The following is a 20,847-nucleotide window of genomic DNA, read 5'->3' on the forward strand; positions in this document are numbered from 1 at the left end:
CGGCTGGCGGGCCCCGCGCGGACGTGGACGCGGAAGTGGGTGGCGGGGCCGGGCCCAGCCGCCCCCGCCCGGCCCGACCCGCGGCCCCTTGTTACCGGCCCTCGGAGGAGCCCGACGACGGTGCCGGCGGCCATGTCGCGGGGCGGCGGGAAGGGACCGAGCCTGAAGGACAAACTGGACGGCAACGAGCTGGACTTGAGCCTCTGCGACCTCAACGAGGTGCCGGTCCGGGAGCTGGTGAGCGTCCGGCCCGCGGGCCGCCCGGCGGGGCCGGGGCCGGGGCCGCGGCCCCGGGGCCGGCTCTGCCAGCTCGGTCCTTGGGAAGGGGGGTGCGCAGGGGAGCCAGGTGTGCTGGAGGTGTTTGTGACCTGGCCTGCGGGTGTTTAAAACGGCGGAGGGGAGGGTGTATGAGCCGCTGCTCACAGCTCTCGGGATCCCTGCTGCCTTTAGAGCCAGAAACCGATCAAGATATGACGCCGCTGCTCACATCTATCTGGGGATCTGTACTGCCTTTAGACCCAGAGAGCAGTCAAGATACGACGTGACCTCGGAGGCAGTGGCGGGGGGGGGTGGACAGACTGACGCGGGAGAAACCGCAGAGACTTGAGGCAAAGCTAGCAGGTGTCAGGAGGGTACGAGTGTACCCCGGTGTTGATTTAGTGCTTTTTTCTCTTTCAGGCCGCTCTTCCAAAAGCTACTATATTGGATTTGTCCTGTAACAACCTCATTTCCTTGCCGGTAAGGTGCTAGAGAGCCTTTGTGGGGATGAGTCTGCTGGGAAGTATTTAGAAAAGATAACTAGTGCTTCAGTAAAGGTTCATCGGGAGGTTTGGAACTGGCACTTTCCTCCTCCTGGGGTGGCTGAATGACTCTGCTGTCAGTGATGGGTCGGTACTGGTGGTAGTTTTGGCTGAGGCAGGAGAGAGAAGAGGCTTGCACTGCCTGGAGATCACAGTATCTCCCTGCCAGAGGATCCCCCCGTGAACACAGACCAGTTTCAGCAACAGTGGAGACTCGGGGTTGTTTCTGTTGTATTGCCACACATCACCTTGTCAGTCTTGTCTGTCTTATCCATCCCATTGTTTTCCACCCCCATCTTCCGAGGCAAAGGAGGAGAGTGATTTTTCCTCCACCACAGTTCTGGGGTAAGTTAAGGATTTGTGTCTTTATGTAAGGTGCAGGCTATCTCCACGTACTCCCCGCTGAGGTTCCTCCATAAAGGTGCTGACAAGCTTTTCCTGGGTTTTGTTTATGTTTGGGTTTTAGTCAGACTTCTGCAGTTTGATGCATCTGGTGAAACTGGATTTGAGTAAAAATCGGCTTCAACAGCTGCCCTTGGACTTTGGCCGCCTGGTCAATCTGCAGCACCTGGACCTTCTGAACAACCGTTTAGTCACCCTGCCAGTCAGCTTTGCACAGCTCAAGGTAAAACTGTTTGCTGGGCAGTTACGTAAAGCTTTGGGATGCAGCCCAGGGTCTTGTGATCCTTCTCAAGTTGATTTCTCTGGTAAAGCATCCATCCTGCTGACTACCCATTCCAAAATTCAGCTGGCTCTGCACCACAGCTCAGTGGAAATTCTTTCACATCTATCGAAAACGTCTCTGCTCAAGCTCTCTGCTTGTCTTCCGTACCTGTTTCATTTATGTGGAAACCAAGTAGTTTGCTTCTGCTTTGGATCTCTTAAATAATCACAAGACTACTGTGCTCTTACAGCCTCCCCTTTATCGTTCCTTTCTGCAGAACCTGAAGTGGCTGGATCTGAAGGACAATCCCCTGGATCCCGTCCTGGCTAAAGTAGCAGGGGACTGTCTGGATGAAAAGCAGTGTAAACAGGCTGCTGTCAAGGTAAGGAATCTGCTTTTATTCTTTTTTTTCCTTACTTGGCTTTGTCAGCAGTGGTTTTTCCCTCTTTTTGCTCAGCAAGCTGGGTGGCTGCTGCAGCAGCGTGAAGTTTCTTCAGCCAGTGAGGTGCAGGTTCACTGCACACTTCCCTGCTTCTGTGCCTGTAGAAAGCAAACACTGGGCTGAGTAGGATTCTCTTCCAGTAATGGAGTTAAGAGAGGACTAAATGCTGATTGCTAAGAAGTGGGGCATAATCAGACAAAATAACCCATGTCTAGGCTTATAGTCCAGAGTACAAAAATCTCTGGAGAAGTTCTGGCAAACTGTAGGCTCATGTAAACAGAAGTGTTCTGTGATCCTCTCTATTGGCTAGCACCAGTTTGCCATGTTTGTATTTTAACGGAAAGATCTGTTTCTTAACTGCAAAGATGCATGCGGGAAGCTGCGAGCTGTCTTTCTCTTCAGAGCCATACCTGTAGGGGTAGGTCAGGGTTGGTGGTCAGCCCCAGCTACGCTCCAGCTGTTCTGTTTTGAACTGACTGTGCAATGAGCCTTCTGCAGAGACCTCAGGGTGTTTTCTTGGACCTTGAAGGTGCTGCAGCACATGAAAGCGATCCAGTCTGAGCAGGATCGACAACGGCAGCGGAAGCTCCAAGCAGAGCGAGGTGAGCACAAAGAGCCCTCACGTGCTGTCGGCTGAGGACTGTTCTTGATCTCTCTTACACGCCCAGACATACTGATTGCCATCTAACAAATTGCCATCTAACAAATACTTGTAACTATCAAAATCCTGGGGGCTCAGGGAGTAGTAGGGTAGAAGGGCTGGAGGAAGAAAGATAGTGGGGGATAACTATGCAATTTGTTGCCTGAATAACAGTTAGATCTCTAGACGGAACATGCTGTAGGTTACCTATAAAAAATATGAAAGAACAGCACAAGATTTATTTTAGGGGAAGCCTAATACTGAGGGAGCAAAGTGCAAGGTGTGTAATATTTAAAAGAAAAGAAAAGAAAAAAAAAAAAGGTGGTTATTGGATTGGTTTCCTCATTCCAATTGGGAACAGATTGGCAGGTAATAAGAAAGAAGGCAATGACAACCCTTTACATAAAAGGAAAAAACTTCCTATTAATCCCCAGAAATGGAGAAGAAGCGTGAAGCAGAACAACGAGCAAAGGAGGCTCAAGAGAGGGAACTGAGGAAGCGAGAGAAGGCAGAAGAAAAGGAGCGCAGAAGGCGGGAGTATGATGCTCAGAAAGCTGCAAAACAGGAGATGGAAAAGAAAACTAAAAAAGAAACAGTGCAGGCCCGAAGTAAGTAGCATCCATTTTGGGTGGGATTGCATCGGATTTCATCTTCATCACATTTCGATGCTGCCAGATTTGCTTTTATGCAGCCCAGGTACTGGGAGATGGTGGGAGTGGGGAGGGAACTGGTAAGACTTTTAATAAGCTCTACTGCTGTGCCCTTTTCCCCTTTGTCTCTGTTCCTGATGAACTGCTGAGCTACAAGATTCGGAAAGTTCTTCGACTGTTCCTAAGGAGAACTTCCCTCCACTCATTTCTTTTTAAGTGTACTGAACTATATGTGCAAAACCAGATCTTGTGCAACACAGAGGTGCTTTATACCCTCTTCACTGCTGCCCATGAAACTAAATCTGAAACTTTTCATCCTGAACAGTTAGATCCTGCGCATCTACTGATTAATCAGAGTTAAGTGATGAAAATTCACAACAAAAGACAACTGCAGCACAGGCTAACATACATTACCTGAACAGCTTGTTTCTGAATGTAGACTGTTAAAGATATTTCATTAATTCCTCGCCTTCTCTGTCTTGTGAATGTTCTCGTTACAGAGCCCGCCTCCAGTTCTCGTCCCCCTCAGCCACCCCGGCACAAGCACTCCTGGTCGCGGTCGGTGCTGCGGGTCCTGCTCTTCGTGCTGCTGTGCGTCCTCTGTACTTTGGCCGCCTGCAAGCTGACAGAGCTGCAACACCAACCTCTGTGCGTCAGCGTGAACACTCTCTACGAGGACGTGTTAGCCGCTCTGCAAAACCACAAAACCCTGCAAAATATGCTACAACAGAACTCGCAGCAGTGATTGTCCTGGATGGGCACTTGCTTCGTCAGCATCTCCCTCCACCATCTATGCAGCCAGAATTCCTATGGAATTGTGTTCTGATGAAACTGCTTTTAATCAGGCAGCATTGGTTTGCTGGTCCACTCCACACAGAGCAGTTATTGTTCAGATCATCTTTGCTGTGCATGTTTCGCAGTTGGCCTGTAACTCCCATTATTTGCCCACTTTACCTTAAAGTTGTTAACACCTCTTACCTCCAAGGGCTGTTTACCTAGATTGTGAGACACAGAAAGCTGCCAATCTATAGGAGTGGGAAAAACCGGCCCTTGCCTAGCTATAGCTCTGTCCTGGAGGTAGAAGGTTTTTAATACATATCCATTCCTTGCTGTCATTTCTATTTGTGCTGAAATTGGTGATATGGCTGTATGGGAATAATACATTAAGGCCCACTCCAGGACCAATTACAAGTGTGTAGGATGGCTGCGCATCCATATGTTGGAGCGAAGAAGCTGATGTACTATTGAAAGGAGCTGAAAATTTTCAATACAACAGTTTTCGCAGCAATTTGTCTGAACTGGATGTTTATATTGCTAATGCAGTTTTAATTTTAATTAGGTCCTTTAGAAACAGCCAAAAATGATTACTGAGGACACTTAATTTTAACCAGCTACTGCCAACAAAGCGGCGACAGCTTAGAAAGGGCTTCTGGCCAGTCTGCAGGCTGGTTTTGTGTGCGCAACAAGAGGAGGGTGTCCGAAACCCACGGACAGACAGCGGGCGAGTTGGCTGCCAGTTGCCACCTGCAGCAGTGGCACACAGCACTGGGTGGCACTGTGGCAGCGTCACGCGCTGAAGGTGGGTGGGCAGGCAGAAGAGGGCTTCGCCTTGGGGCTCTTGGGAAGGCTGGGAGGTTTGGAGGCTTGCACCTAGAGAAGAAAACTCGCCTGTACAAAGGACTATGAATTATTTATAATTTCCTTACAGAGAAAACCAAACAGAAGTTTGTCACATCCTGAAGGGCTTTGCAAGTACTAAAATGAAGTGTACACGTAATGCTGTTAGGTGCAGGTTGCAGAGAATATCCATACACTACCAACTCCACTAAGACATCCTACATTAGCCACCAGAATCGCTCCCTCTCTTCTAATACCAGGGATGATTGCTGATAGGAGCAGTGCCACGAGGAAATAATGTATAGCATTTCATGCCGAGGTCATCACTGAAGCAGTAAGCCTTCCCACTTCTGTAACCTAATGATAAGACTGTGGTTCCCCACATACCACACAGAAAAAAGTGACAGCATGAATATCAGATAAAAGGAAGGAAAGGCTGCCTATCTCTGGCTTAGCAGTACATGTGTTTCCCGAGCTTCCTTGAAACAGCTTTAGGCTTTGCTTTTGGTATCTAACTCATCACATTCTTTAAAAGGTCCTTGCTTACTATCCAGAAACGTTCAGAGAAACAGCAAACAACATTCAAAGCAACATTTCCTCTCTGCAGACATTCCTGCCAGTGTCTGGCAGGAGTCTGCTACTTTGCCATCTAGGAGAGTGCTGCTTAAGTTTGCAAATGCCAGGCTAATAAGATTTATCAATTCAGGTCAGAAGCGCGCCACTGGCCAGGCGAGGACTCCTGCTGAATGCCTGAAGCTAGCGTAGCGGGCAGGTATTTTTTCATTCGAGGCAGCACGGTTCCAAAGGGTAACTTCCACACACTGGATGCAGTTTAATTCACTCTCGGCACACATCTCGGGAAGCGCTGCTGTCGCTTGCGTGCACACAAGTGCTCATGGCTTCGTGGACAGGCAAACATGTTCCCCAATCTAATTAAAAGAAAGCTTTTTCTGCCAACTGTTTAGACCTCATAATTCCAGTGCATGTAATCAGATTTCAAGACCCTCTGTAGATTAAGCCGTCTGGAGACTGAATCAGGGCAGTCTAAATTTATATCTGAAAATTAGTCTTACTCATTCCCATCTGCCACAGCGGAAAACTGAGTGTCTATTTTGTGAGGTAAAGTTCTTCCACCTCACTAGAGCAGGTGCTGGGTGCTGGGGGGGGCAGCACCATGTTGCTTTAGCATTAGGATTTTTCACACTGGAGAGAGAACTACCTGCAGTTTAGGATAGCAGTAGAAAGTATTCCTTTCAACAGATCACATATCTGTCTGTATTCAAGACGGCTTGTTAAGAAGCAAAGATTATTATTATTCAAAAATATTTATTTTCTAGGAAGACAAATAAAAGCAACTATCAGTACTATAAGCCATGTCCAACTTATGCTCTTAGGGAAGATGTTCACTATCTTTCTTGTGTAAACTCCAGCCACTCAGCAATTTTATCCAACCTCCTGCTACAATAAAGTCTAAATGTCTTTTAAGTCTTTAAGCTAGGATCAGTGACTGTATTTGGTATCTAAGCACTTCTTTCCAGAAGGAAGCTGAATACCTAGACCAGGCAAACAGTAAAATCCTCATTCCCTGGGGCTACCGAGTGGAATCCAAATAGAGATCAGGATTGTGGGAAGTCATCTGCAGATAGATTCGTCGGGAGAGTTCTGGTCCGATCCGCCGGGAGGTGGCTGTTGCACCATCACCGTGGCACACGGGGATATTAGCCAGCATGTTTTCCTGCTCCTGCTCTGAGGAGCATCTGTTATAGGCCTAAAAGCAACACAAAGGAACAGTATCATCCGTTTGCATCCATTGCTCAAAAAACATAATCAAAGCTATGCACCTGTGACTGCTCTACCCTTTCACAATGTACGCTCATTTTTCACCTGGTCTCTTCTCAGATCTCGTTTGTGAGCTTACAGGCTGATGCAGAACCAATACTGCTCCCTCAGTACTCTGCTCTGTAAAGCCAAAGCAATGGGTGCCAGGGAATTGGTTCCTTCATTGCCTCACTAAACAGCTCATACAGAATCATTGTGTCAAATTTAATACCAGTTAAATGATTTCTTCCACTCCTTACATTAGCTGGCTGGCTGGACACAGTACTCGGCATTCCCGAGGCATCCTCACCTGGTTCAGAAGCTGAGGAGAAGGGTAGGCAGACACAATAGCCTCAGCCATCTTGAGGCTAACACGGTTAAATTGTTGTATCTGCCTCTTCCAAACTTCCAAGAGACCCTTCCCGGAAGGATCCACCTTCACCCCTCTGCACCACCCCTTCTCTAAGTAGAAGGAGAACCCTGTCTTCTCTCGCTCTCGCCTAGGGAGAACAAAGGATGGGAAAGAAAATGAGACAATGAGGCTATGAAGAAAATCCTATCACTGCATCTGTTGTCACATAGCCAGAGAGAGAAGACAGAGAGCCATTTCTCACTTTGTGCTGTTATAGACACCATTGGTATCAAAGTAGATGCTAAAAATTTGACCCTATTTTCTTTACATGCATTACCAATTCCCTTGTTTAAGACCCAGATTTCCTACTGAAAAAGAAACAATCCTGTACTCAGGAGCAATCCTGACACAAGCCAATGCGCATACAAAGTGGTAAACAAGAATTCACTTTCTGACTGTCAACCATAATAAAACACTTTTATATGTCATTTTTAACGACATCTCATCTCGTCTCATGGCTGAGATGTAAAATACAGCATCTGCTGTGATAGGAATGCTAGGACTGTGTGAGACTGCACACGATGGTTTTCTTAGCTATTGCTAACACACTGCTGTCCTTCCTTATCAACGGAAGCAGCTAAACGGTTCACCCTCCGTAACGTCTCTCTTGGTTACATACTGAAGAAGAAAAGCTGGTGCTGTAAGAGCCCAATCCTCCTTGCATTCCCTTCCCACTCCTAAAATCAGACTGAGAACAAGACCTTTGCTTGATGTTAAGTGAAACTCCAACGTGAAATCAGGGTCTGTCCTCACCCCTCCCCAGGCAGGACCTCAGTTTCCAAGAACTAACCCTGCGTTGAAGGAGCTGCACTAGCAGCTGCTCTGTGTCGCCGGTCCCTTTAAAAACCATTATACTGGGTTGTACTGAAGTGCAGCCGCGTACCTGCTATTCCCTCCCAGAAACTGTGACAGTGCAGCCTCTCCAAAGAAGGTATGACCAAACCTCATCTGCTTACTCACTTGAATGGTGCTTCAGCTACAGCTTTTGTGAACATAGTGGCAAATTCTCCGAGGTCCTCCCAGCTCTCAAAAAAGCTGACTTGGACTTGTTTGCACAGCTGCAGATCCACCAAGGCCTGTAAACATCATTGGAAACAACAAATGCAACAATTAATCTTGGCACATCAAATCCCACTCTTGTCTGAAACAAAAAAGGGTCACAACATCTTGCTATAGGACAAGAACATCCACCCTCTCCCCATTTTGGGAACAGTTAATTTAAGGCACTTAAGTATTTAGGGGCAGCCTGTCTCCTGCCTGTTAATACCAGTTTAGCACCATTTCAGCTCCCACAGCTCTCAGTGGCAGACTCTCATTACAGGTGGGTCACCCAGCCCAGGGCAGCACTGATGTGCTTTGCCAGCAGGCCACAGAGGGTGAGAGATGCTGACTGAGACTGACATCAGAATCAAGGTGAACAAGACATGTCAGTCCATGGGAGAGGAGGTGTGTACACGAGCAGTGGGGAACTGAACCCCAAGAGCTCTGTCCACAGACACACAGACTAACGAAGGCTGAATCCCCCCATCCAAGAAAGTGTATGATTGCATCAAATGTTCAAACAATGGCAGACAACAAGAGATGATGGCTGCATGCCTGTTTTAAAGCTACTCACTTCTTCCATGTCCATTCTAGTTATCTCCAGGCCTGAATCCTTAACTTGCTTTTTTCTCCATTTTCTCTGTTCCTCTTCTTGTTTTCTACTCACTGCTGCCTGTCGCAGTCTCTTTTTTGGCTGAACTCTGAGAGACCTAAGAAGAGTAATGTAAGACTGGGAGTTCATGCTCTTCCCCAGGTATTTCCCATTGGTCACTGTGGTGACAGGCTGGATGGACCTTTGCTTCTGTTTCTCTATAACAAATAGTGGAGCAGTTCTGGGTGGGAATTCTTCTTATGCTCCAGTCATTGCTAGAAGGAATTAATGTAAACACCTATGGCATTTTTCAAGGCCAGAGACAACACGAAATATTTGGAGGGAAAAAAGTTTAACCTGAAGTAATTTTCTACTCCAACTGCTGCCAGTGCCAGAATTTTCCCAGGGATTTTCTCCATTACGTGAGCTACATAGGTCTGTAGGGTCTCCTTTTCTCCTTCTGTACGGCCCTGCGCTTCCTGCAAAGATCAACGGAAAAAAAGAGTTAAACCATTCTGAGGCACACATGCAAGTGCAGCAAGCTATGGCTCTGATTCTGCAGCTGGGTCTGCAGATGAAAAAGTCTGTCCAGGGGCAAGCAGGCAACACTTGTTCTGGTACAAAGTTACAGCAGAAAGGAATAAAAAATAATCCCACTTGGTCTGACAATGTTACCTCTTCAAAAATCTGTGAAAAATTGTAACTAGGAAAGAAAGCTTGTCAGAACTTTGTATTACACAGCCCTAGTGGTTTTGATCCATTAATGGCTTCTAAAACCAGGTTTCTGGTTTACTGAAACGATGGCTCCATCCCACATCAAAACCTTCCTGCTGTGAAGAGGGATGACAAACACCACAGCAAGGCATGTTTGAGAGCACAAAAGTCATAAGCACTCTTACTTGTTTGTAGTTGTGAACCATGGACAAAAACTCCTCCAAGCGAAGCAGAACCAGGACATTTGGTTCTTCTGCCCATTCATCTCCTTCTTCCATCTGTCCAGATATGAAAACAAACAGCCAGACCAAGAGTCTGTTTATAATTCACTCAAACCAGTGCTCCCACTCAGACTTCTGAGGCAGGGAGAAGATTAGAGGGTGTTTACTTGGGTTGCTAAATACAATTACTAATGAGTGCAAATAACAGAGGAAGAAAAGGATAAGAACATTGAGATTTTGCTCACACACCTGAGATGACACAGTCTTTCTCCTCCAGGTGATGCTGCAGGGAACAGCCTGATTCTCAACCACACAGGAGTAATTTGCAGCCTGCAAAGCACTAAGGATCTGTCCACCACCTTCTACCTGTAAGAGAACTGAAATTGGTGCATGGGTCAGGCCTCCACAGAGAGGAGACAACAGCCATTATAAGGCAGATGCAGGCTGTGAGGACAAGCACCTGGATCTAGCACCACTGTTATGTATTTCTGGCACTCCCCGGGTCGCTGAGCTTTCAGCATCTTGGCAAGGGCTCTCTTCCTCTCTTTTTCCTGCTCCTGCTGCCTCCTCCGTGCTTCTCGCTCCTTCCTCCTCTGCCACACAGCCTGGCAGATTACCTCCTTCTCCTTCTGACTGTATTTTGGCTTCTTGGGAGAGGCGGATGTTTCTGGGCTTGCTCCGCTTACCAGGGGCCTACGAGGGTGGTCTGCAGAGTCAGACTGAGAGGCTGGCAGCGGGCACAAGGAGGGCCACTCAGCACCACGCGTGCCATTTTGGCTGCCACAAGACACATCTCCAGTCGACACCAGGGCTTCCTTCGGCCCTCTGCTGCCAGGTGCCAACAGGTCACCCCTAGCACGAAGGCCAGCATCCCCACCGCCCGGCTGAGGGGGCTTAGAAACCGCCTCCCTCTTTGCTTTCATCCTCCTCTTCATCCTCTCAGACAGAGGGACGACCTCCTCCACCTCCTCCTCCTCATCTTCGCTCCCACTGCTCAGCACCACAACCGCCCCTGCCTCCCTATCTGGCTTGGGAGCAGAAGATGAGGACAGCCGGTGACCCAACTTGCCGGGGGGCCGCGCCGACGGCGAGTGCTGCAACAGGAAGGCTAAAGGAGGCAGCTCCTCCTTATCGCTCTCCTCAGACCTCGGCTCGCTCTCTGCCATCTCGCATTCCCCTGAGGTAAAGCCCCCGGGCGCCTGAGGGAAGAGCGGGACGGGCGCCTGGCTGAGGGGAAGCTCGCGCTCGCGGTGGTTGGTCCAAAGGCGCGCGCGGCTGGCGGCGGTTGGCCCGAACGCGCGCGCGCGTTCGGGCCAACCGCCGCCAGCCGCGCGCGCTCCGCCCCTCCCACCGGATGAGGAAGAGGCGTTAGGGAAAATGGCGGCGGTGAGGCGGCTGTGTGAGTGAAGGGTTATCGTCATCTCCAGCTTCACCTTCTGCGTGGGGGTCCGGCCGTAGGGTGGGAGGCTGAGCTCGGGAGGGGGTGCCCCGGGGAAGGTCCCTGCCGGTAGTTCGGGGTCGAGGTGTTCGCCTTTACCTCAGGCCGCGGCTCGGGGTAGGGACCTCTAGGGATAGGGACTGCATAACCTCTCTGTGCTGCTGCTTGGTTGCCCTCATAGTGAAAAAAACCTCATCTTTGGAAAAACAGTATTCGTGTGCGATAGGTAGAGACTAAACAGCGAGGGGTGCTGCTCTCTCCTTGCGCAGTGCAATAGTCGGGAGGCTTTAAAAATACCCTTTTTTTTTTTTTTTTAATCTAGTAGTTACAGGCAGAAATATCCTCACGGCTTCTTTGGTGGGACGTCAGAATTGTGAAGTTTTCCCACTGATTTCCAGCGTGACTTCAGTCAATTACAAACTCTGTCTCAGTCTGGATAATCACTTTTCCCTGCATGTCTGATGCTTTGAGGGTTTTTTGTTGTTGTTAGCAAGCTGCTTTCATGCAACACAAAATGTAGCCCTGGAATCACCCCGTTGGAGTTTTTTTTATAAAAGTTAATTGGACTATAACATTGTAGAATTTGCATAAATGAAACTGTAACTATTGTTCATCTTTGCCTACCTCCCTGTAGTTTGTCAAGTCTCAGAGCCTTTCTTTTACTTAATGGGTAAGCTCCTGAAATTAATGGCTCTTTGTAGAGCAATTACACTTTTCCCAACAATATTTCCAGCTCACTGAGTATCTATGGTAATTTAATTAAGATTAAATTAATCCAGTGGTTTTACTCAGGTTAAGGAAATGAGAATGTTATGATAACCACTCTTCTGTACTAACCTGCTGCTTAAGAGGCTAAATAGAGGGATTCAGAAAAATTGGATTTGCCTGCTAACTGCATGGAAGGAGCTATTGAAGAGCTTTTTAAGAACTAATTATAGCTCAGTCATTTTTAACAGAGAGAAGTTCATGAGAGGGTCAGCTTTCTTGATAAGAAAACGTGTGTGTTTTCTGTCAGTGTCTTTTGTTTGCTTAAGGAAGCAGTTTGTGGTATGAATGATATTTTGTGTTCCAGAGAAAATCAGTGTCTGTAACAACTGATTTTATTTTCTCTTTCCCTTGACTTGTCCTGATTATAACACAAGGATTTGCACAAAATGGTTCAATTAGCATGTTCAGGATAGCAATTCTATATATGCTTATATATTGTCCTGAATTGGAGTCTTTTCATTTGTAGGATTTCAATATATTACTGTGTAAGTAAATGCTATTCGATCGAAGGGGAAACTGAAACAGATCACACCTTGTCTTTTTTCAAAGCAATATAAGGCCAATCCACAGCAACCGGTAATGTCTGTACCACGTTTTACAAGGCCTTGCTGAAACAGGAATTTGTGTATGTCCTTTAACATTGTTGCCAAGGGTTTTATTCCTTGCTGGGTGGCAGCAGTACTTGAGATGTGGCCTCTCTGCAGGGGATGGACTTAGGCCATGGTGGTCTAATTATGATTTATCTTTGAAGTAGTTTTTTTCCCTCAGAGCTTGCTTTTGTATTTAGTTTTAAAGCCTGTATTAACTGACATCCTTTACATCTGAAAAAAGAAAGTGTGTGTATTAGTTTTTTTCAGCTGACATTTTTGTTATTCTTGCTCCCAACTTAGTTCTAACTACTCCCCAAACAAGCCTGGTTGCCATCAGATGTGCTTCTAAGAAAACTGGGGGCAGCTCAAAAAACCTAGGTGGCCGCAGCCCTGGGAAGCGCTACGGATACAAAAAAGTAGAAGGTAGGTCTGAGTATCTGCTGAGTCTTCCTTGCGTTTTGTTGGGTTCTTCACAGCTTCTCCCCTGGTATGGGTGTCAGTTGTTGAGCATTTCAGTGGGAGGTGGCCAAGGGCACTCTTCCAAGAGAAAGGAAAGGGGAGGTTCAGTGAAACCTCATGATCAAGGATAGCTGGTGGGAGGGCAGGGTGAGTCAGCCTCCCTCCCAGATGGGCCCGCAAGCAGCCAGCTGAAATTGCCTACAGAAAATGTACTTTGATGCTAACTTTGCCTCTCTGGAGTGCCTGGGAGGAGGGTACGCTGTGGGACACCTAATAACTTAAGTGCACTTTCCCCCCACGCTGTGTTGAAAAGCTGGGCATTTTAGATGTTTACAAGGGGGAGAATTATGAGGATTAGCAGGAGCCAAAGTACAGATTCTTGCAGCTGAGCACTTAATAATTACTAGCTTTGCTGATGAAAACATAGTGATGTAAAAGGTAATAAAACAAATGCCTTCAACAACCAGAAAATGCCTTGTACCCTAGAAGTAACCTTTTCAAAGACTAGAATTGCTTTTTTACCATTGTATATGAATTGCCCTTTATTTCCTGCTAACAGCATTTTTCTTTAGATGCTTTTAGCGTTTGAAGTAATTTTTCCTTAGAAAATTGCCACAGAAAGCTGTGCTTTGTAAGTCCTGGAACCATTTGTGTTCTGCCAGGGCTTTGGGGAGCTCCATTTCCCTGCAATCTGACTCTGTCACTCTATTGCAGGTGCATTTGTGCATGCAGGCAACATTTTAGCTACACAGCGGTTGATACGCTGGCATCCAGGGGCTCACGTAAGTTGTTTTCTATCTCTTCCTTGGTTCTCAGATAACAGCAGCCCACAACAGAGTCACATGCTCAGTGTCTCCTCTCTTTCAAGCTCATTCTTAATGCTCTTCCCTATATTCTATATAATCCTGGAATTGGGTTTCATTACCTGATATTTCTTAGTCACAGAGCCTGCTCAGAGTCACACCTGTGACTCAGGAAAGGTCTGGAAGTTATGGATATCCCAAAACACCTCTGTAACCTGACTGGGTGCTTGTGCTTCAGGGTGGAATGAGTATCTCCTCCCTTGTAAGGAGCACCATTGTATACTGATAGCTGGATGCAAGTAGTGTGGTTTTATTTTAAAATACAAAGCAACAGATGCTGTTGAAGCTAGGATATCAAATGAAGCAGACCAATGATCAGATCTGCTTTAGTGGTGGACCTCCAGCCTTTCCTTTCTAACACTCTTCATCCTTTTCCAGGTGGGGATGGGCCGTAACAAGACACTCTACGCCCTGGAGGATGGGATTGTGAGATACACCAAAGAGGTCTATATACCCCTGCCCCGCAGCAGTGAGAGCAGGGAAGTGATCTGTCATCTACCCAAAGGGGCAATTCTTTATAAAACCTTTATCAATGTTATCCCTACCACAGAAGTAGGAAGCTTTAAACTGGTCACCATGCTCTGAGCCTCCTGTATCACACAGGGTCAGATGGGAAGGAGCGGCTGGGACAGACCACTACAGCTGGACTGGCATCTGAGGTCAAGAATATTCTAGCTCTGAAGATACCAGTTTAGGACTTTGTTTTCTTGCGCCTAAAGCACATGTGGCCAGTGTTCGGGCACTGGAATCACCTGCCAGTATTTGTAAGAGTGTTTAATAAATGCTGTGGGGCCACTAAAGGTCTTGACTGTTCATAGAAAGTGTTACTTATGTTCCTGTAGTATCTGGAGCCACCTTCCTCTGGAGAACCTGTTCTGTTGTGCCACTGGATGAGTTCTCTCTACAATCACTCTGATGTCAGTACTTGTCCCACCAGTAATTCCTTCTATCTATTTTTTACTCATTTTTTAGACATTGTTATATTTGTATCTCAATTCAAAATACTGCAGAACAGATCCTTTTCCACGTGGCACTGAACTCTGCATCCCAGGCAGCTAGATTTTTCCTTCTATCATGTAACTCACCTCTACCTGAAAGCGTTCCATTTACTAGTCACGTGAGGCAAGTTCACATTCGTAAAGCTAACTCATGACTAATGTTAGAGTGCTTCGTAAGATGCACAAGTCTGGGGTGGTATTTGAAGCTCCGTAGCTGGAGGTGTATCATAAAGCCATAATCCAGAAGACTTTTCCTTTTGTCTTCCCTGAGTCATTCTGTGACATTTTCAAGCTTACATCACTCAAAAAGAAGGAGCCCAAATGCCCTGTGGCCAAACTGATCTCATTTTATCTGAAGTTTGTAAACAATTTGAAACATTGGCTCTGCAGTAGAAAACAGGTTATCAAAATTGGTGGTGTGAGGGCACCAGTGTTGACATTATTAGGTTGTCTGCTCTGCAGAAGACAACTAGGTAACCTGGGTCAGGCACACATGTCCACTTTTGCTTTATGCTCTTCATGGAGACCACAAGCTATTTTGTCCTGTCCTTTCCCAGCTTGCATATCCCATCACACGGTTCATCTCGCTGGTCCGTATTTGCATACAGCAGGCAATAAAACCCCTGGAACCTCTCCAAATCTTTATCTGAAGTCCATACAAAATTGCTCTTGGTCACAGAGGACCATTGCTGCAAGAGCACACAGCAATGCTCTGATGTGGATTTGTTCTGCTCACAGCTGAGGATTCCCACCTGATAGCCAATACACCAATAAAGTAAAACATTTTATAACCTAAGAAATAAGTGAAGTAGCACAACACAACCGCTGTCTGAGGTCTGATCCTTGGTACGGCTGGCAGTGCTTGCCTCACAGAGGTATGATACACGCCAGCTGCCTGGAGGAGCTCTGGCTGAGCAGACCTTCACCTTGGCTTTGCCCCTTGTGTAGAAACAAGCAGCTGGTCCATCACCTTTGGTAACAGTACATTTGCCAGAGAAGAGCGAACAGACGTCCCTGGCTGCTCTGCTCAGAGCTCAATACCTGGCAGTGGCTCCGTGGTTGTCCCTGTGCTGCAGGAGGGACATGTCTGCTGGCTGGGTTCTGACTTCTCTATGTCTCTGCTGATTGCGAATCTGGGTGAAGGTCTGATGTTTGGCTGTTCCCTGCGGACGAGAACGATGTCACAGGCACTTTTGTCGCTGACACCAAGGGAGGAAGCAGTACGCTGAGGCCGAGGCCTTACACGGCTGTGTTTCGCTGAGTTTGGTAGCTGAGAGGGGCCTGGAAAGGGTCTGGCACACCACGTCTGTCCAAGGTCTCTGAGCTTATTACTGTTCCTGAGAAAGCTGGGGGATGCCTCAGAGCATGCTCATAGGGAGGCGGCATCTATTGAGGAGAGAGGAAGAGCATTACAGCTGATCAGAAATAACCAGGAGATTATCCCACCTCTTCTTACAGAGCAGATGACAAGGCTCACAACAACCACCAGCCTGAAATTAAATTCCTGCGGTCCTCAGAGCAGCAAAAGCTGCTGGTGAGATGAACACCTGGAAGATGGGTGCTGAGCACCGGTTTGCAACACGGTAGGGCAGCAATCCACTGGATAGGCACATTCCCCCACTCCCCCCTCACAGTGTCTGTGCCAGGTTCCCGCTCTTCCCTGTTCCCTTTCAAGGACTTGTCACTACTTGTCACAAGGCCAGAAAAGACTCGCTATTGTTAAAAGAGGACTGTCATTTGCTTTCCTTTGACCAAAGATCAATTACTGGGATTTATACAAGCACCTACAAACCAGGCTTTCTACCCAGGTTTTGGTAGCGAGTGTCACTGCACAGCAGCAAGAGGAACGTCTGGGATGTTGTTAAGTTTATTTTGGCAGAGCTGGGCTAGCTTTCTCCCCATAACAAGTGGCAGGAGTGACACAGGGATGTTGTGGAAGAGCTCCCGCTGCAGTTACTCAACGACTTGCCTTATTCTCCCATGCCCTTGGTGCTCTGGTTTCAGGGCAGGTACCATTATTTACAGCTCCGAATACCCAGGGGCAAGTGCTGACTACGCCAGACTTCACGGTACAGCTTTAAGACCTCAAAATCCAAGTAAATTGGTGAACCTTTAGTGCTCTACTCAGAGTTTCAAATGTTTCTGTTCTGCTTTAGTTAATGAGGTCTCTTTGTTCAACAGGAGTCTCTTGGGACACTGCCACAGGACCTAGTTGGCAGATGCACTCGCTTTTCTCTGTTCTATTGCAGGAATAAAAAACTTAAATGTCATAACAGGCAAACCTCCTGCTCATAAATAAGCCATAAACACTTCAAGGTAATAGCGATGGGCCTCCCAGAGGTGTCCTGCAGGGAGAAGGGAGCAAGAAACTGTGGAAGCCTCACAGATCTAAAAATAACATTCCCAGCTTGGACTTGTACCAAGCAGATCATCCAAAGGGCCTGCCCTTTCATCAGCAGCTCTGCCCTGCCTCCCAGCACAGGCATTTCTGCAAACGCACCGGGAGAGATCGATCATTAACCAGCACAGATGTACACCAAAGGAGCCTTCTGATAGCCTTTATCTCTGGGAAGGGCACAAAGTGTATCAGAGAAAGGCAATCGCAGTGAACAGTGTCCTTAACTACTGCAAATTGCTGAAGCAAGACCCAGATATGGACCGGAGGGGGGACTGCCCCCAGCCCTCTGCCAGCACCCTTGTGCAGGGAAGGGAGAGCTCACCTCCTGGGAAGACTCTGCCCACAGCCCAAACCTGTCGGCAATCATCTGATGGATTTCCCGCTGGCGATCTTTCTTCCGCACGCTCTCGTAGCTTGGCAAGCGGGGCTGCTCCCAGGAAGGGAGTTGGTAGCTGCTGGGGGGTCCAACGCAGAACAGCTCGTCTCCCTAGAAATGCCCGGCCCAGAGGAGAAAGGTCAGTGTGGTGGTGGCTTTCTTCACTGGAAGTTCATGGCCTGGTGCCACTTCGAATTACTTCAGGGTTCAAAGTTGTGGGTGCCCTTCCTTGAATGCTGAGAGAGGAAATGCTCCCTCCCAGGAGGTAATTACACCATGACCTGCTTTGCAAGATCCCAAGTCCCGAGGGATCTGCCTGGCACTTCATGCCCAAACACCTCAGGGCACCGTGGTGTCCTCTGCAGTATCCCCGCCCCCAGGTTTTTACATACAGGCAGCACTTCCCAAAGTTGCTCCTGCTGTCCAGCACCTTCTCCCTATGCCCCAGGAGCCCACCAGGTCCCCATAACCACAATCTCTTCCCAAAGCCCATCAGGATCTTTGCTACGATTTCCCACCCAGCTCCCATCAGGGACCCAGCCATCACCTGCATGCCAGGGTTCTCAGCAGCGCTCTCCAGCCGTGACGCTCCGCACTGGGGACCCACCAGGCGCTGGCTGCTGCTGAAGTAGGGCGGGGGACAGTCCTGCAACGAGGGGTGAGGGGAGGAGGACATGAGCAAAGCCGAAATCCCTCACATCCCGCCTGGCAGCGAGCAGAGCTCAGCCAGCTCACGGGGCACAGCCTGGGAAGCAGGACTCTGGGCTGGGGCGAGAGCCGCTACCTCTGCCCATTTGGCTCATGTGGCTCTTGCCGCTGGCAGCCAACCTCTGCCTGCCCGTTTACTGACACTGACAGCGCGGGCACATCCTCACCGGGCAGCACAGGGCCCGCTCTAAGGGCCTGAGCCAGCTGGCACCGCTACACAGCGCAGCTGGAAGGATGGCAGCCCGGACCCGGGGCAGGGTTTCATTCAGACTCAGCAGAACCATGTCTCTTTGGGGGACCAAACCCAGCTATTGGGCTAGTGTAGATAAGAGCTCTGTCACGTGCTCAGGGTTACAGAATGTGTAAACTTATCTACCGAGGTAGTCATTTCAGGATAACGTAGCAAGCAAATCTGCAGAGCAATAGCTGCTCTGTTCCTGAGCAGTCTTGCTCCAGTTAAGCTCAATTCTCTGTCAAGGTGTTAAGCAACAGCGAGCAGAGATCCCTCTCAAGGAGAGCAGCCCCTTGAGCCACAGCCAGGACTCAAGCCGTGGGCCATTCCTTGCTCTCAGAAAAGCCCCATCTCTGCCAGCAGAAAACAGCCCAGAGACTTTCAGAGCAACCAGGGATCCACAGGGAGGACTATGAATGACAGATTTACTTTTGCTCTTAACAACGGAGGAACCATTTGTCTCTGCCCTACAGCACAATTACAGAAGCTGCAGGAAACTAGGCTGGCTGGGGGTGCAACTGTTTGTTTTAATGACTGATTAGTAAAACCAGTACGACTATACCTGCTTGAAATCTGCCTCACACCACTACAACTGCTTCACTTTTTCCGATGGAAATACATCCTATATACGTTCCTTTTCCACATATAGTTCTTTGCATCCACATCCATCTGTCCACACAGCCCTTTGCTAAAGGCAAGATGCCTTCTCCTTTAACCACCCACCCGAGAGCCAGGCCCAAGCACAGCAAAGGCTCTGCAGCTCATGGCTCATCCTGCACTGCCTCGGGCGGCAGCTCTGCAGGGCGAGGCGCACAGCACCAGAGCCCTCTCCCCCACGTGTGCCACGGACAGGCATTGGGGAGGAAGAGGGGAAAAGAGCAGAGGCATCAAAGCAGGCAGGGGACACCAGCAGCACAGCCCATTTCTGCTGGGGACTTCCCAGCCTGCACTGGACTATTAGATTTGCCTTTCATGGCACAAGTCTCTCTGTCCCCTGCTAGCCAAGGCTGGACGTCCCCTCTTCTCCCAGGGGCTCTGGAGCAGTACCCGCAGCCATCCCCTCGACAGCCATCCCTGCAGCTTTGGAGGCTGAGCTTTCCCCAGGCAGCCACCACCAGAAAGGCAACGCTGGCTGAGCACCCTGCTCTTTTTCCATCATTAGCTTCCCCACTTAAAAGCCAGCCCCAGGAAATTACAAACGCGAGCAAAAGGGCTTTGTGTCTCTCTGTTCCGCGCCCAGGAGCTGTGCACAAGAAAGCCAGTTGCGGGGGATGCGAGCACTAGCGAGTGGCTTTGTCTGCCATCGCCCAAAGCTTCCAGCCCCCTTCCCCGCTGGGCCCCTTCCCTGTAAAGCGGAGCCCGACCCCACACACGACTGTGCTGGTGGACACCTCTCCTGAGCTGCGTGGGGAGCTGGGGAACCTGCTAGTCTTGGGCCTTGGAGATATTATCCCCAACAGCACAGCCAGGCAGGGTTGAGTGGATGGATCTCTGGGGTAGAGTGGGAACAAGGAGGAAGCAGAGCCTGGCTCTGCTCGGAGCTCCCAGGTCCATCAGTGAAGCCAGCCAGGCTGCAGGAGGGGAACGCAGCGATGCAGCCTCGCAGACCCCAGCACAGAGGAACAAGAGCACAGGGGGGTGGCCGGGCAGGAGGGAGGACACTCACATACTGGCTGGGGGTCTGGAAGAAGCGGCAGGAGCAGAGGAATTGGCAGCACATGGGGTCCCGGTGGTACAGGAGCAGCAGTAGGATGAGGATTGCCACGATGAAGACGGAGGTGGATACCGCTGCCAGGAGAAGGGAAAAGAGGCGAATGAGCCGGTGGCCCTCCTTGCTGCTTCCCCCCTTCACCCTCTGGGTCCCTCGGCAAAGAGCAGCTTGGAAAAGCCCCAGAGAAGCCGGGTCCATCCGCTGCTCGTCCCGAGGACACGGAAAGCCCGGTTGTGCCCAACATCTCTCTCTCCCTATGAGACTAGGAACAAGCCGCAGAGCCAGAGGAGCTCAGCCCCCTCCCGGACCCAAAGCAACCCCCGGGCCCGTCCAGCAGGGACCAGCCCCCGCGGGGACCGGGCCCCCGGCACCCCCCTGCCCTCCCGCCCGGGGCCGGGGCTCTCGGCTCACACTCGGCACCTCGGCAGGGTGCCGGTTCGCCGGCGCTCCGGCTTGCCAGGAACCCGCGGCTCCCACCCAGCCCACGCTCCGCTCCGCGGAGCCCACCCGGTACCGCCGACCGCTCCCGCCGCTCCGCCCAGGTCTCCAGCCCCGGGAGCCAGCGGGACCCCGGAGAAGGACCGGGGGCTGCAGCGACCGCTCCCGCCGAGCCGGGGAGAGTCGTCTCGCCGGCACAGCCTGAGGCCGCTCCGGGAGGCGACGGCAGAGGCTGATCCCGCACGGCGGCGGCGGCG

The 20,847-nt window shown here is 49.5% G+C and overlaps 3 protein-coding genes across 4 annotated transcripts; 2 read left to right on the forward strand and 1 right to left on the reverse strand.

Annotated features, from left to right (window-relative positions):
- The first annotated feature begins 18 nt into the window (after window positions 1–18).
- Window positions 19–4,657, forward strand: LRRC59 (leucine rich repeat containing 59). 2 transcript variants are annotated; one of them, XM_010579276.1, is made up of 7 exons: window positions 19–237; window positions 679–738; window positions 1,267–1,425; window positions 1,742–1,846; window positions 2,436–2,508; window positions 2,981–3,154; window positions 3,697–4,177. In XM_010579276.1, exons 1-7 carry the CDS (start codon window positions 133–135, stop codon window positions 3,939–3,941), a joined length of 921 nt encoding a protein of 306 aa, XP_010577578.1. In that variant the 5' UTR covers window positions 19–132; the 3' UTR covers window positions 3,942–4,177. The 2 variants fall into 2 exon arrangements, with proteins under 2 accessions (XP_010577578.1, XP_010577579.1); XM_010579277.1 differs by lacking the exon at window positions 19–237 and adding an exon at window positions 1,105–1,145 and having other exon boundaries at window positions 693–738; window positions 3,697–4,657.
- A 1,747-nt stretch (window positions 4,658–6,404) lies between these two features.
- On the reverse strand, window positions 6,405–18,045 carry EME1 (essential meiotic structure-specific endonuclease 1). The gene is made up of 9 exons (XM_010579462.1): window positions 18,038–18,045; window positions 10,072–10,757; window positions 9,861–9,988; window positions 9,576–9,668; window positions 9,034–9,155; window positions 8,659–8,794; window positions 8,004–8,119; window positions 6,942–7,131; window positions 6,405–6,581 (listed from the first exon to the last, which is right to left on the reverse strand). The coding sequence occupies exons 1-9, from the start codon at window positions 18,043–18,045 to the stop codon at window positions 6,405–6,407; spliced, it is 1,656 nt and encodes a 551-aa protein (XP_010577764.1).
- Window positions 10,931–14,980, forward strand: MRPL27 (mitochondrial ribosomal protein L27). Its single transcript, XM_010579278.1, has 4 exons — window positions 10,931–11,010; window positions 12,708–12,830; window positions 13,581–13,648; window positions 14,108–14,980. Exons 1-4 carry the CDS (start codon window positions 10,989–10,991, stop codon window positions 14,312–14,314), a joined length of 420 nt encoding a protein of 139 aa, XP_010577580.1. The 5' UTR covers window positions 10,931–10,988; the 3' UTR covers window positions 14,315–14,980.
- Window positions 18,046–20,847: the final 2,802 nt, after the last annotated feature.

The sequence above is a fragment of the Haliaeetus leucocephalus genome, unplaced genomic scaffold, assembly GCF_000737465.1.
Source record: "Haliaeetus leucocephalus isolate CR32 unplaced genomic scaffold, Haliaeetus_leucocephalus-4.0 Scaffold657, whole genome shotgun sequence".
Classification (NCBI taxonomy): Eukaryota; Metazoa; Chordata; class Aves; order Accipitriformes; family Accipitridae; genus Haliaeetus; species Haliaeetus leucocephalus.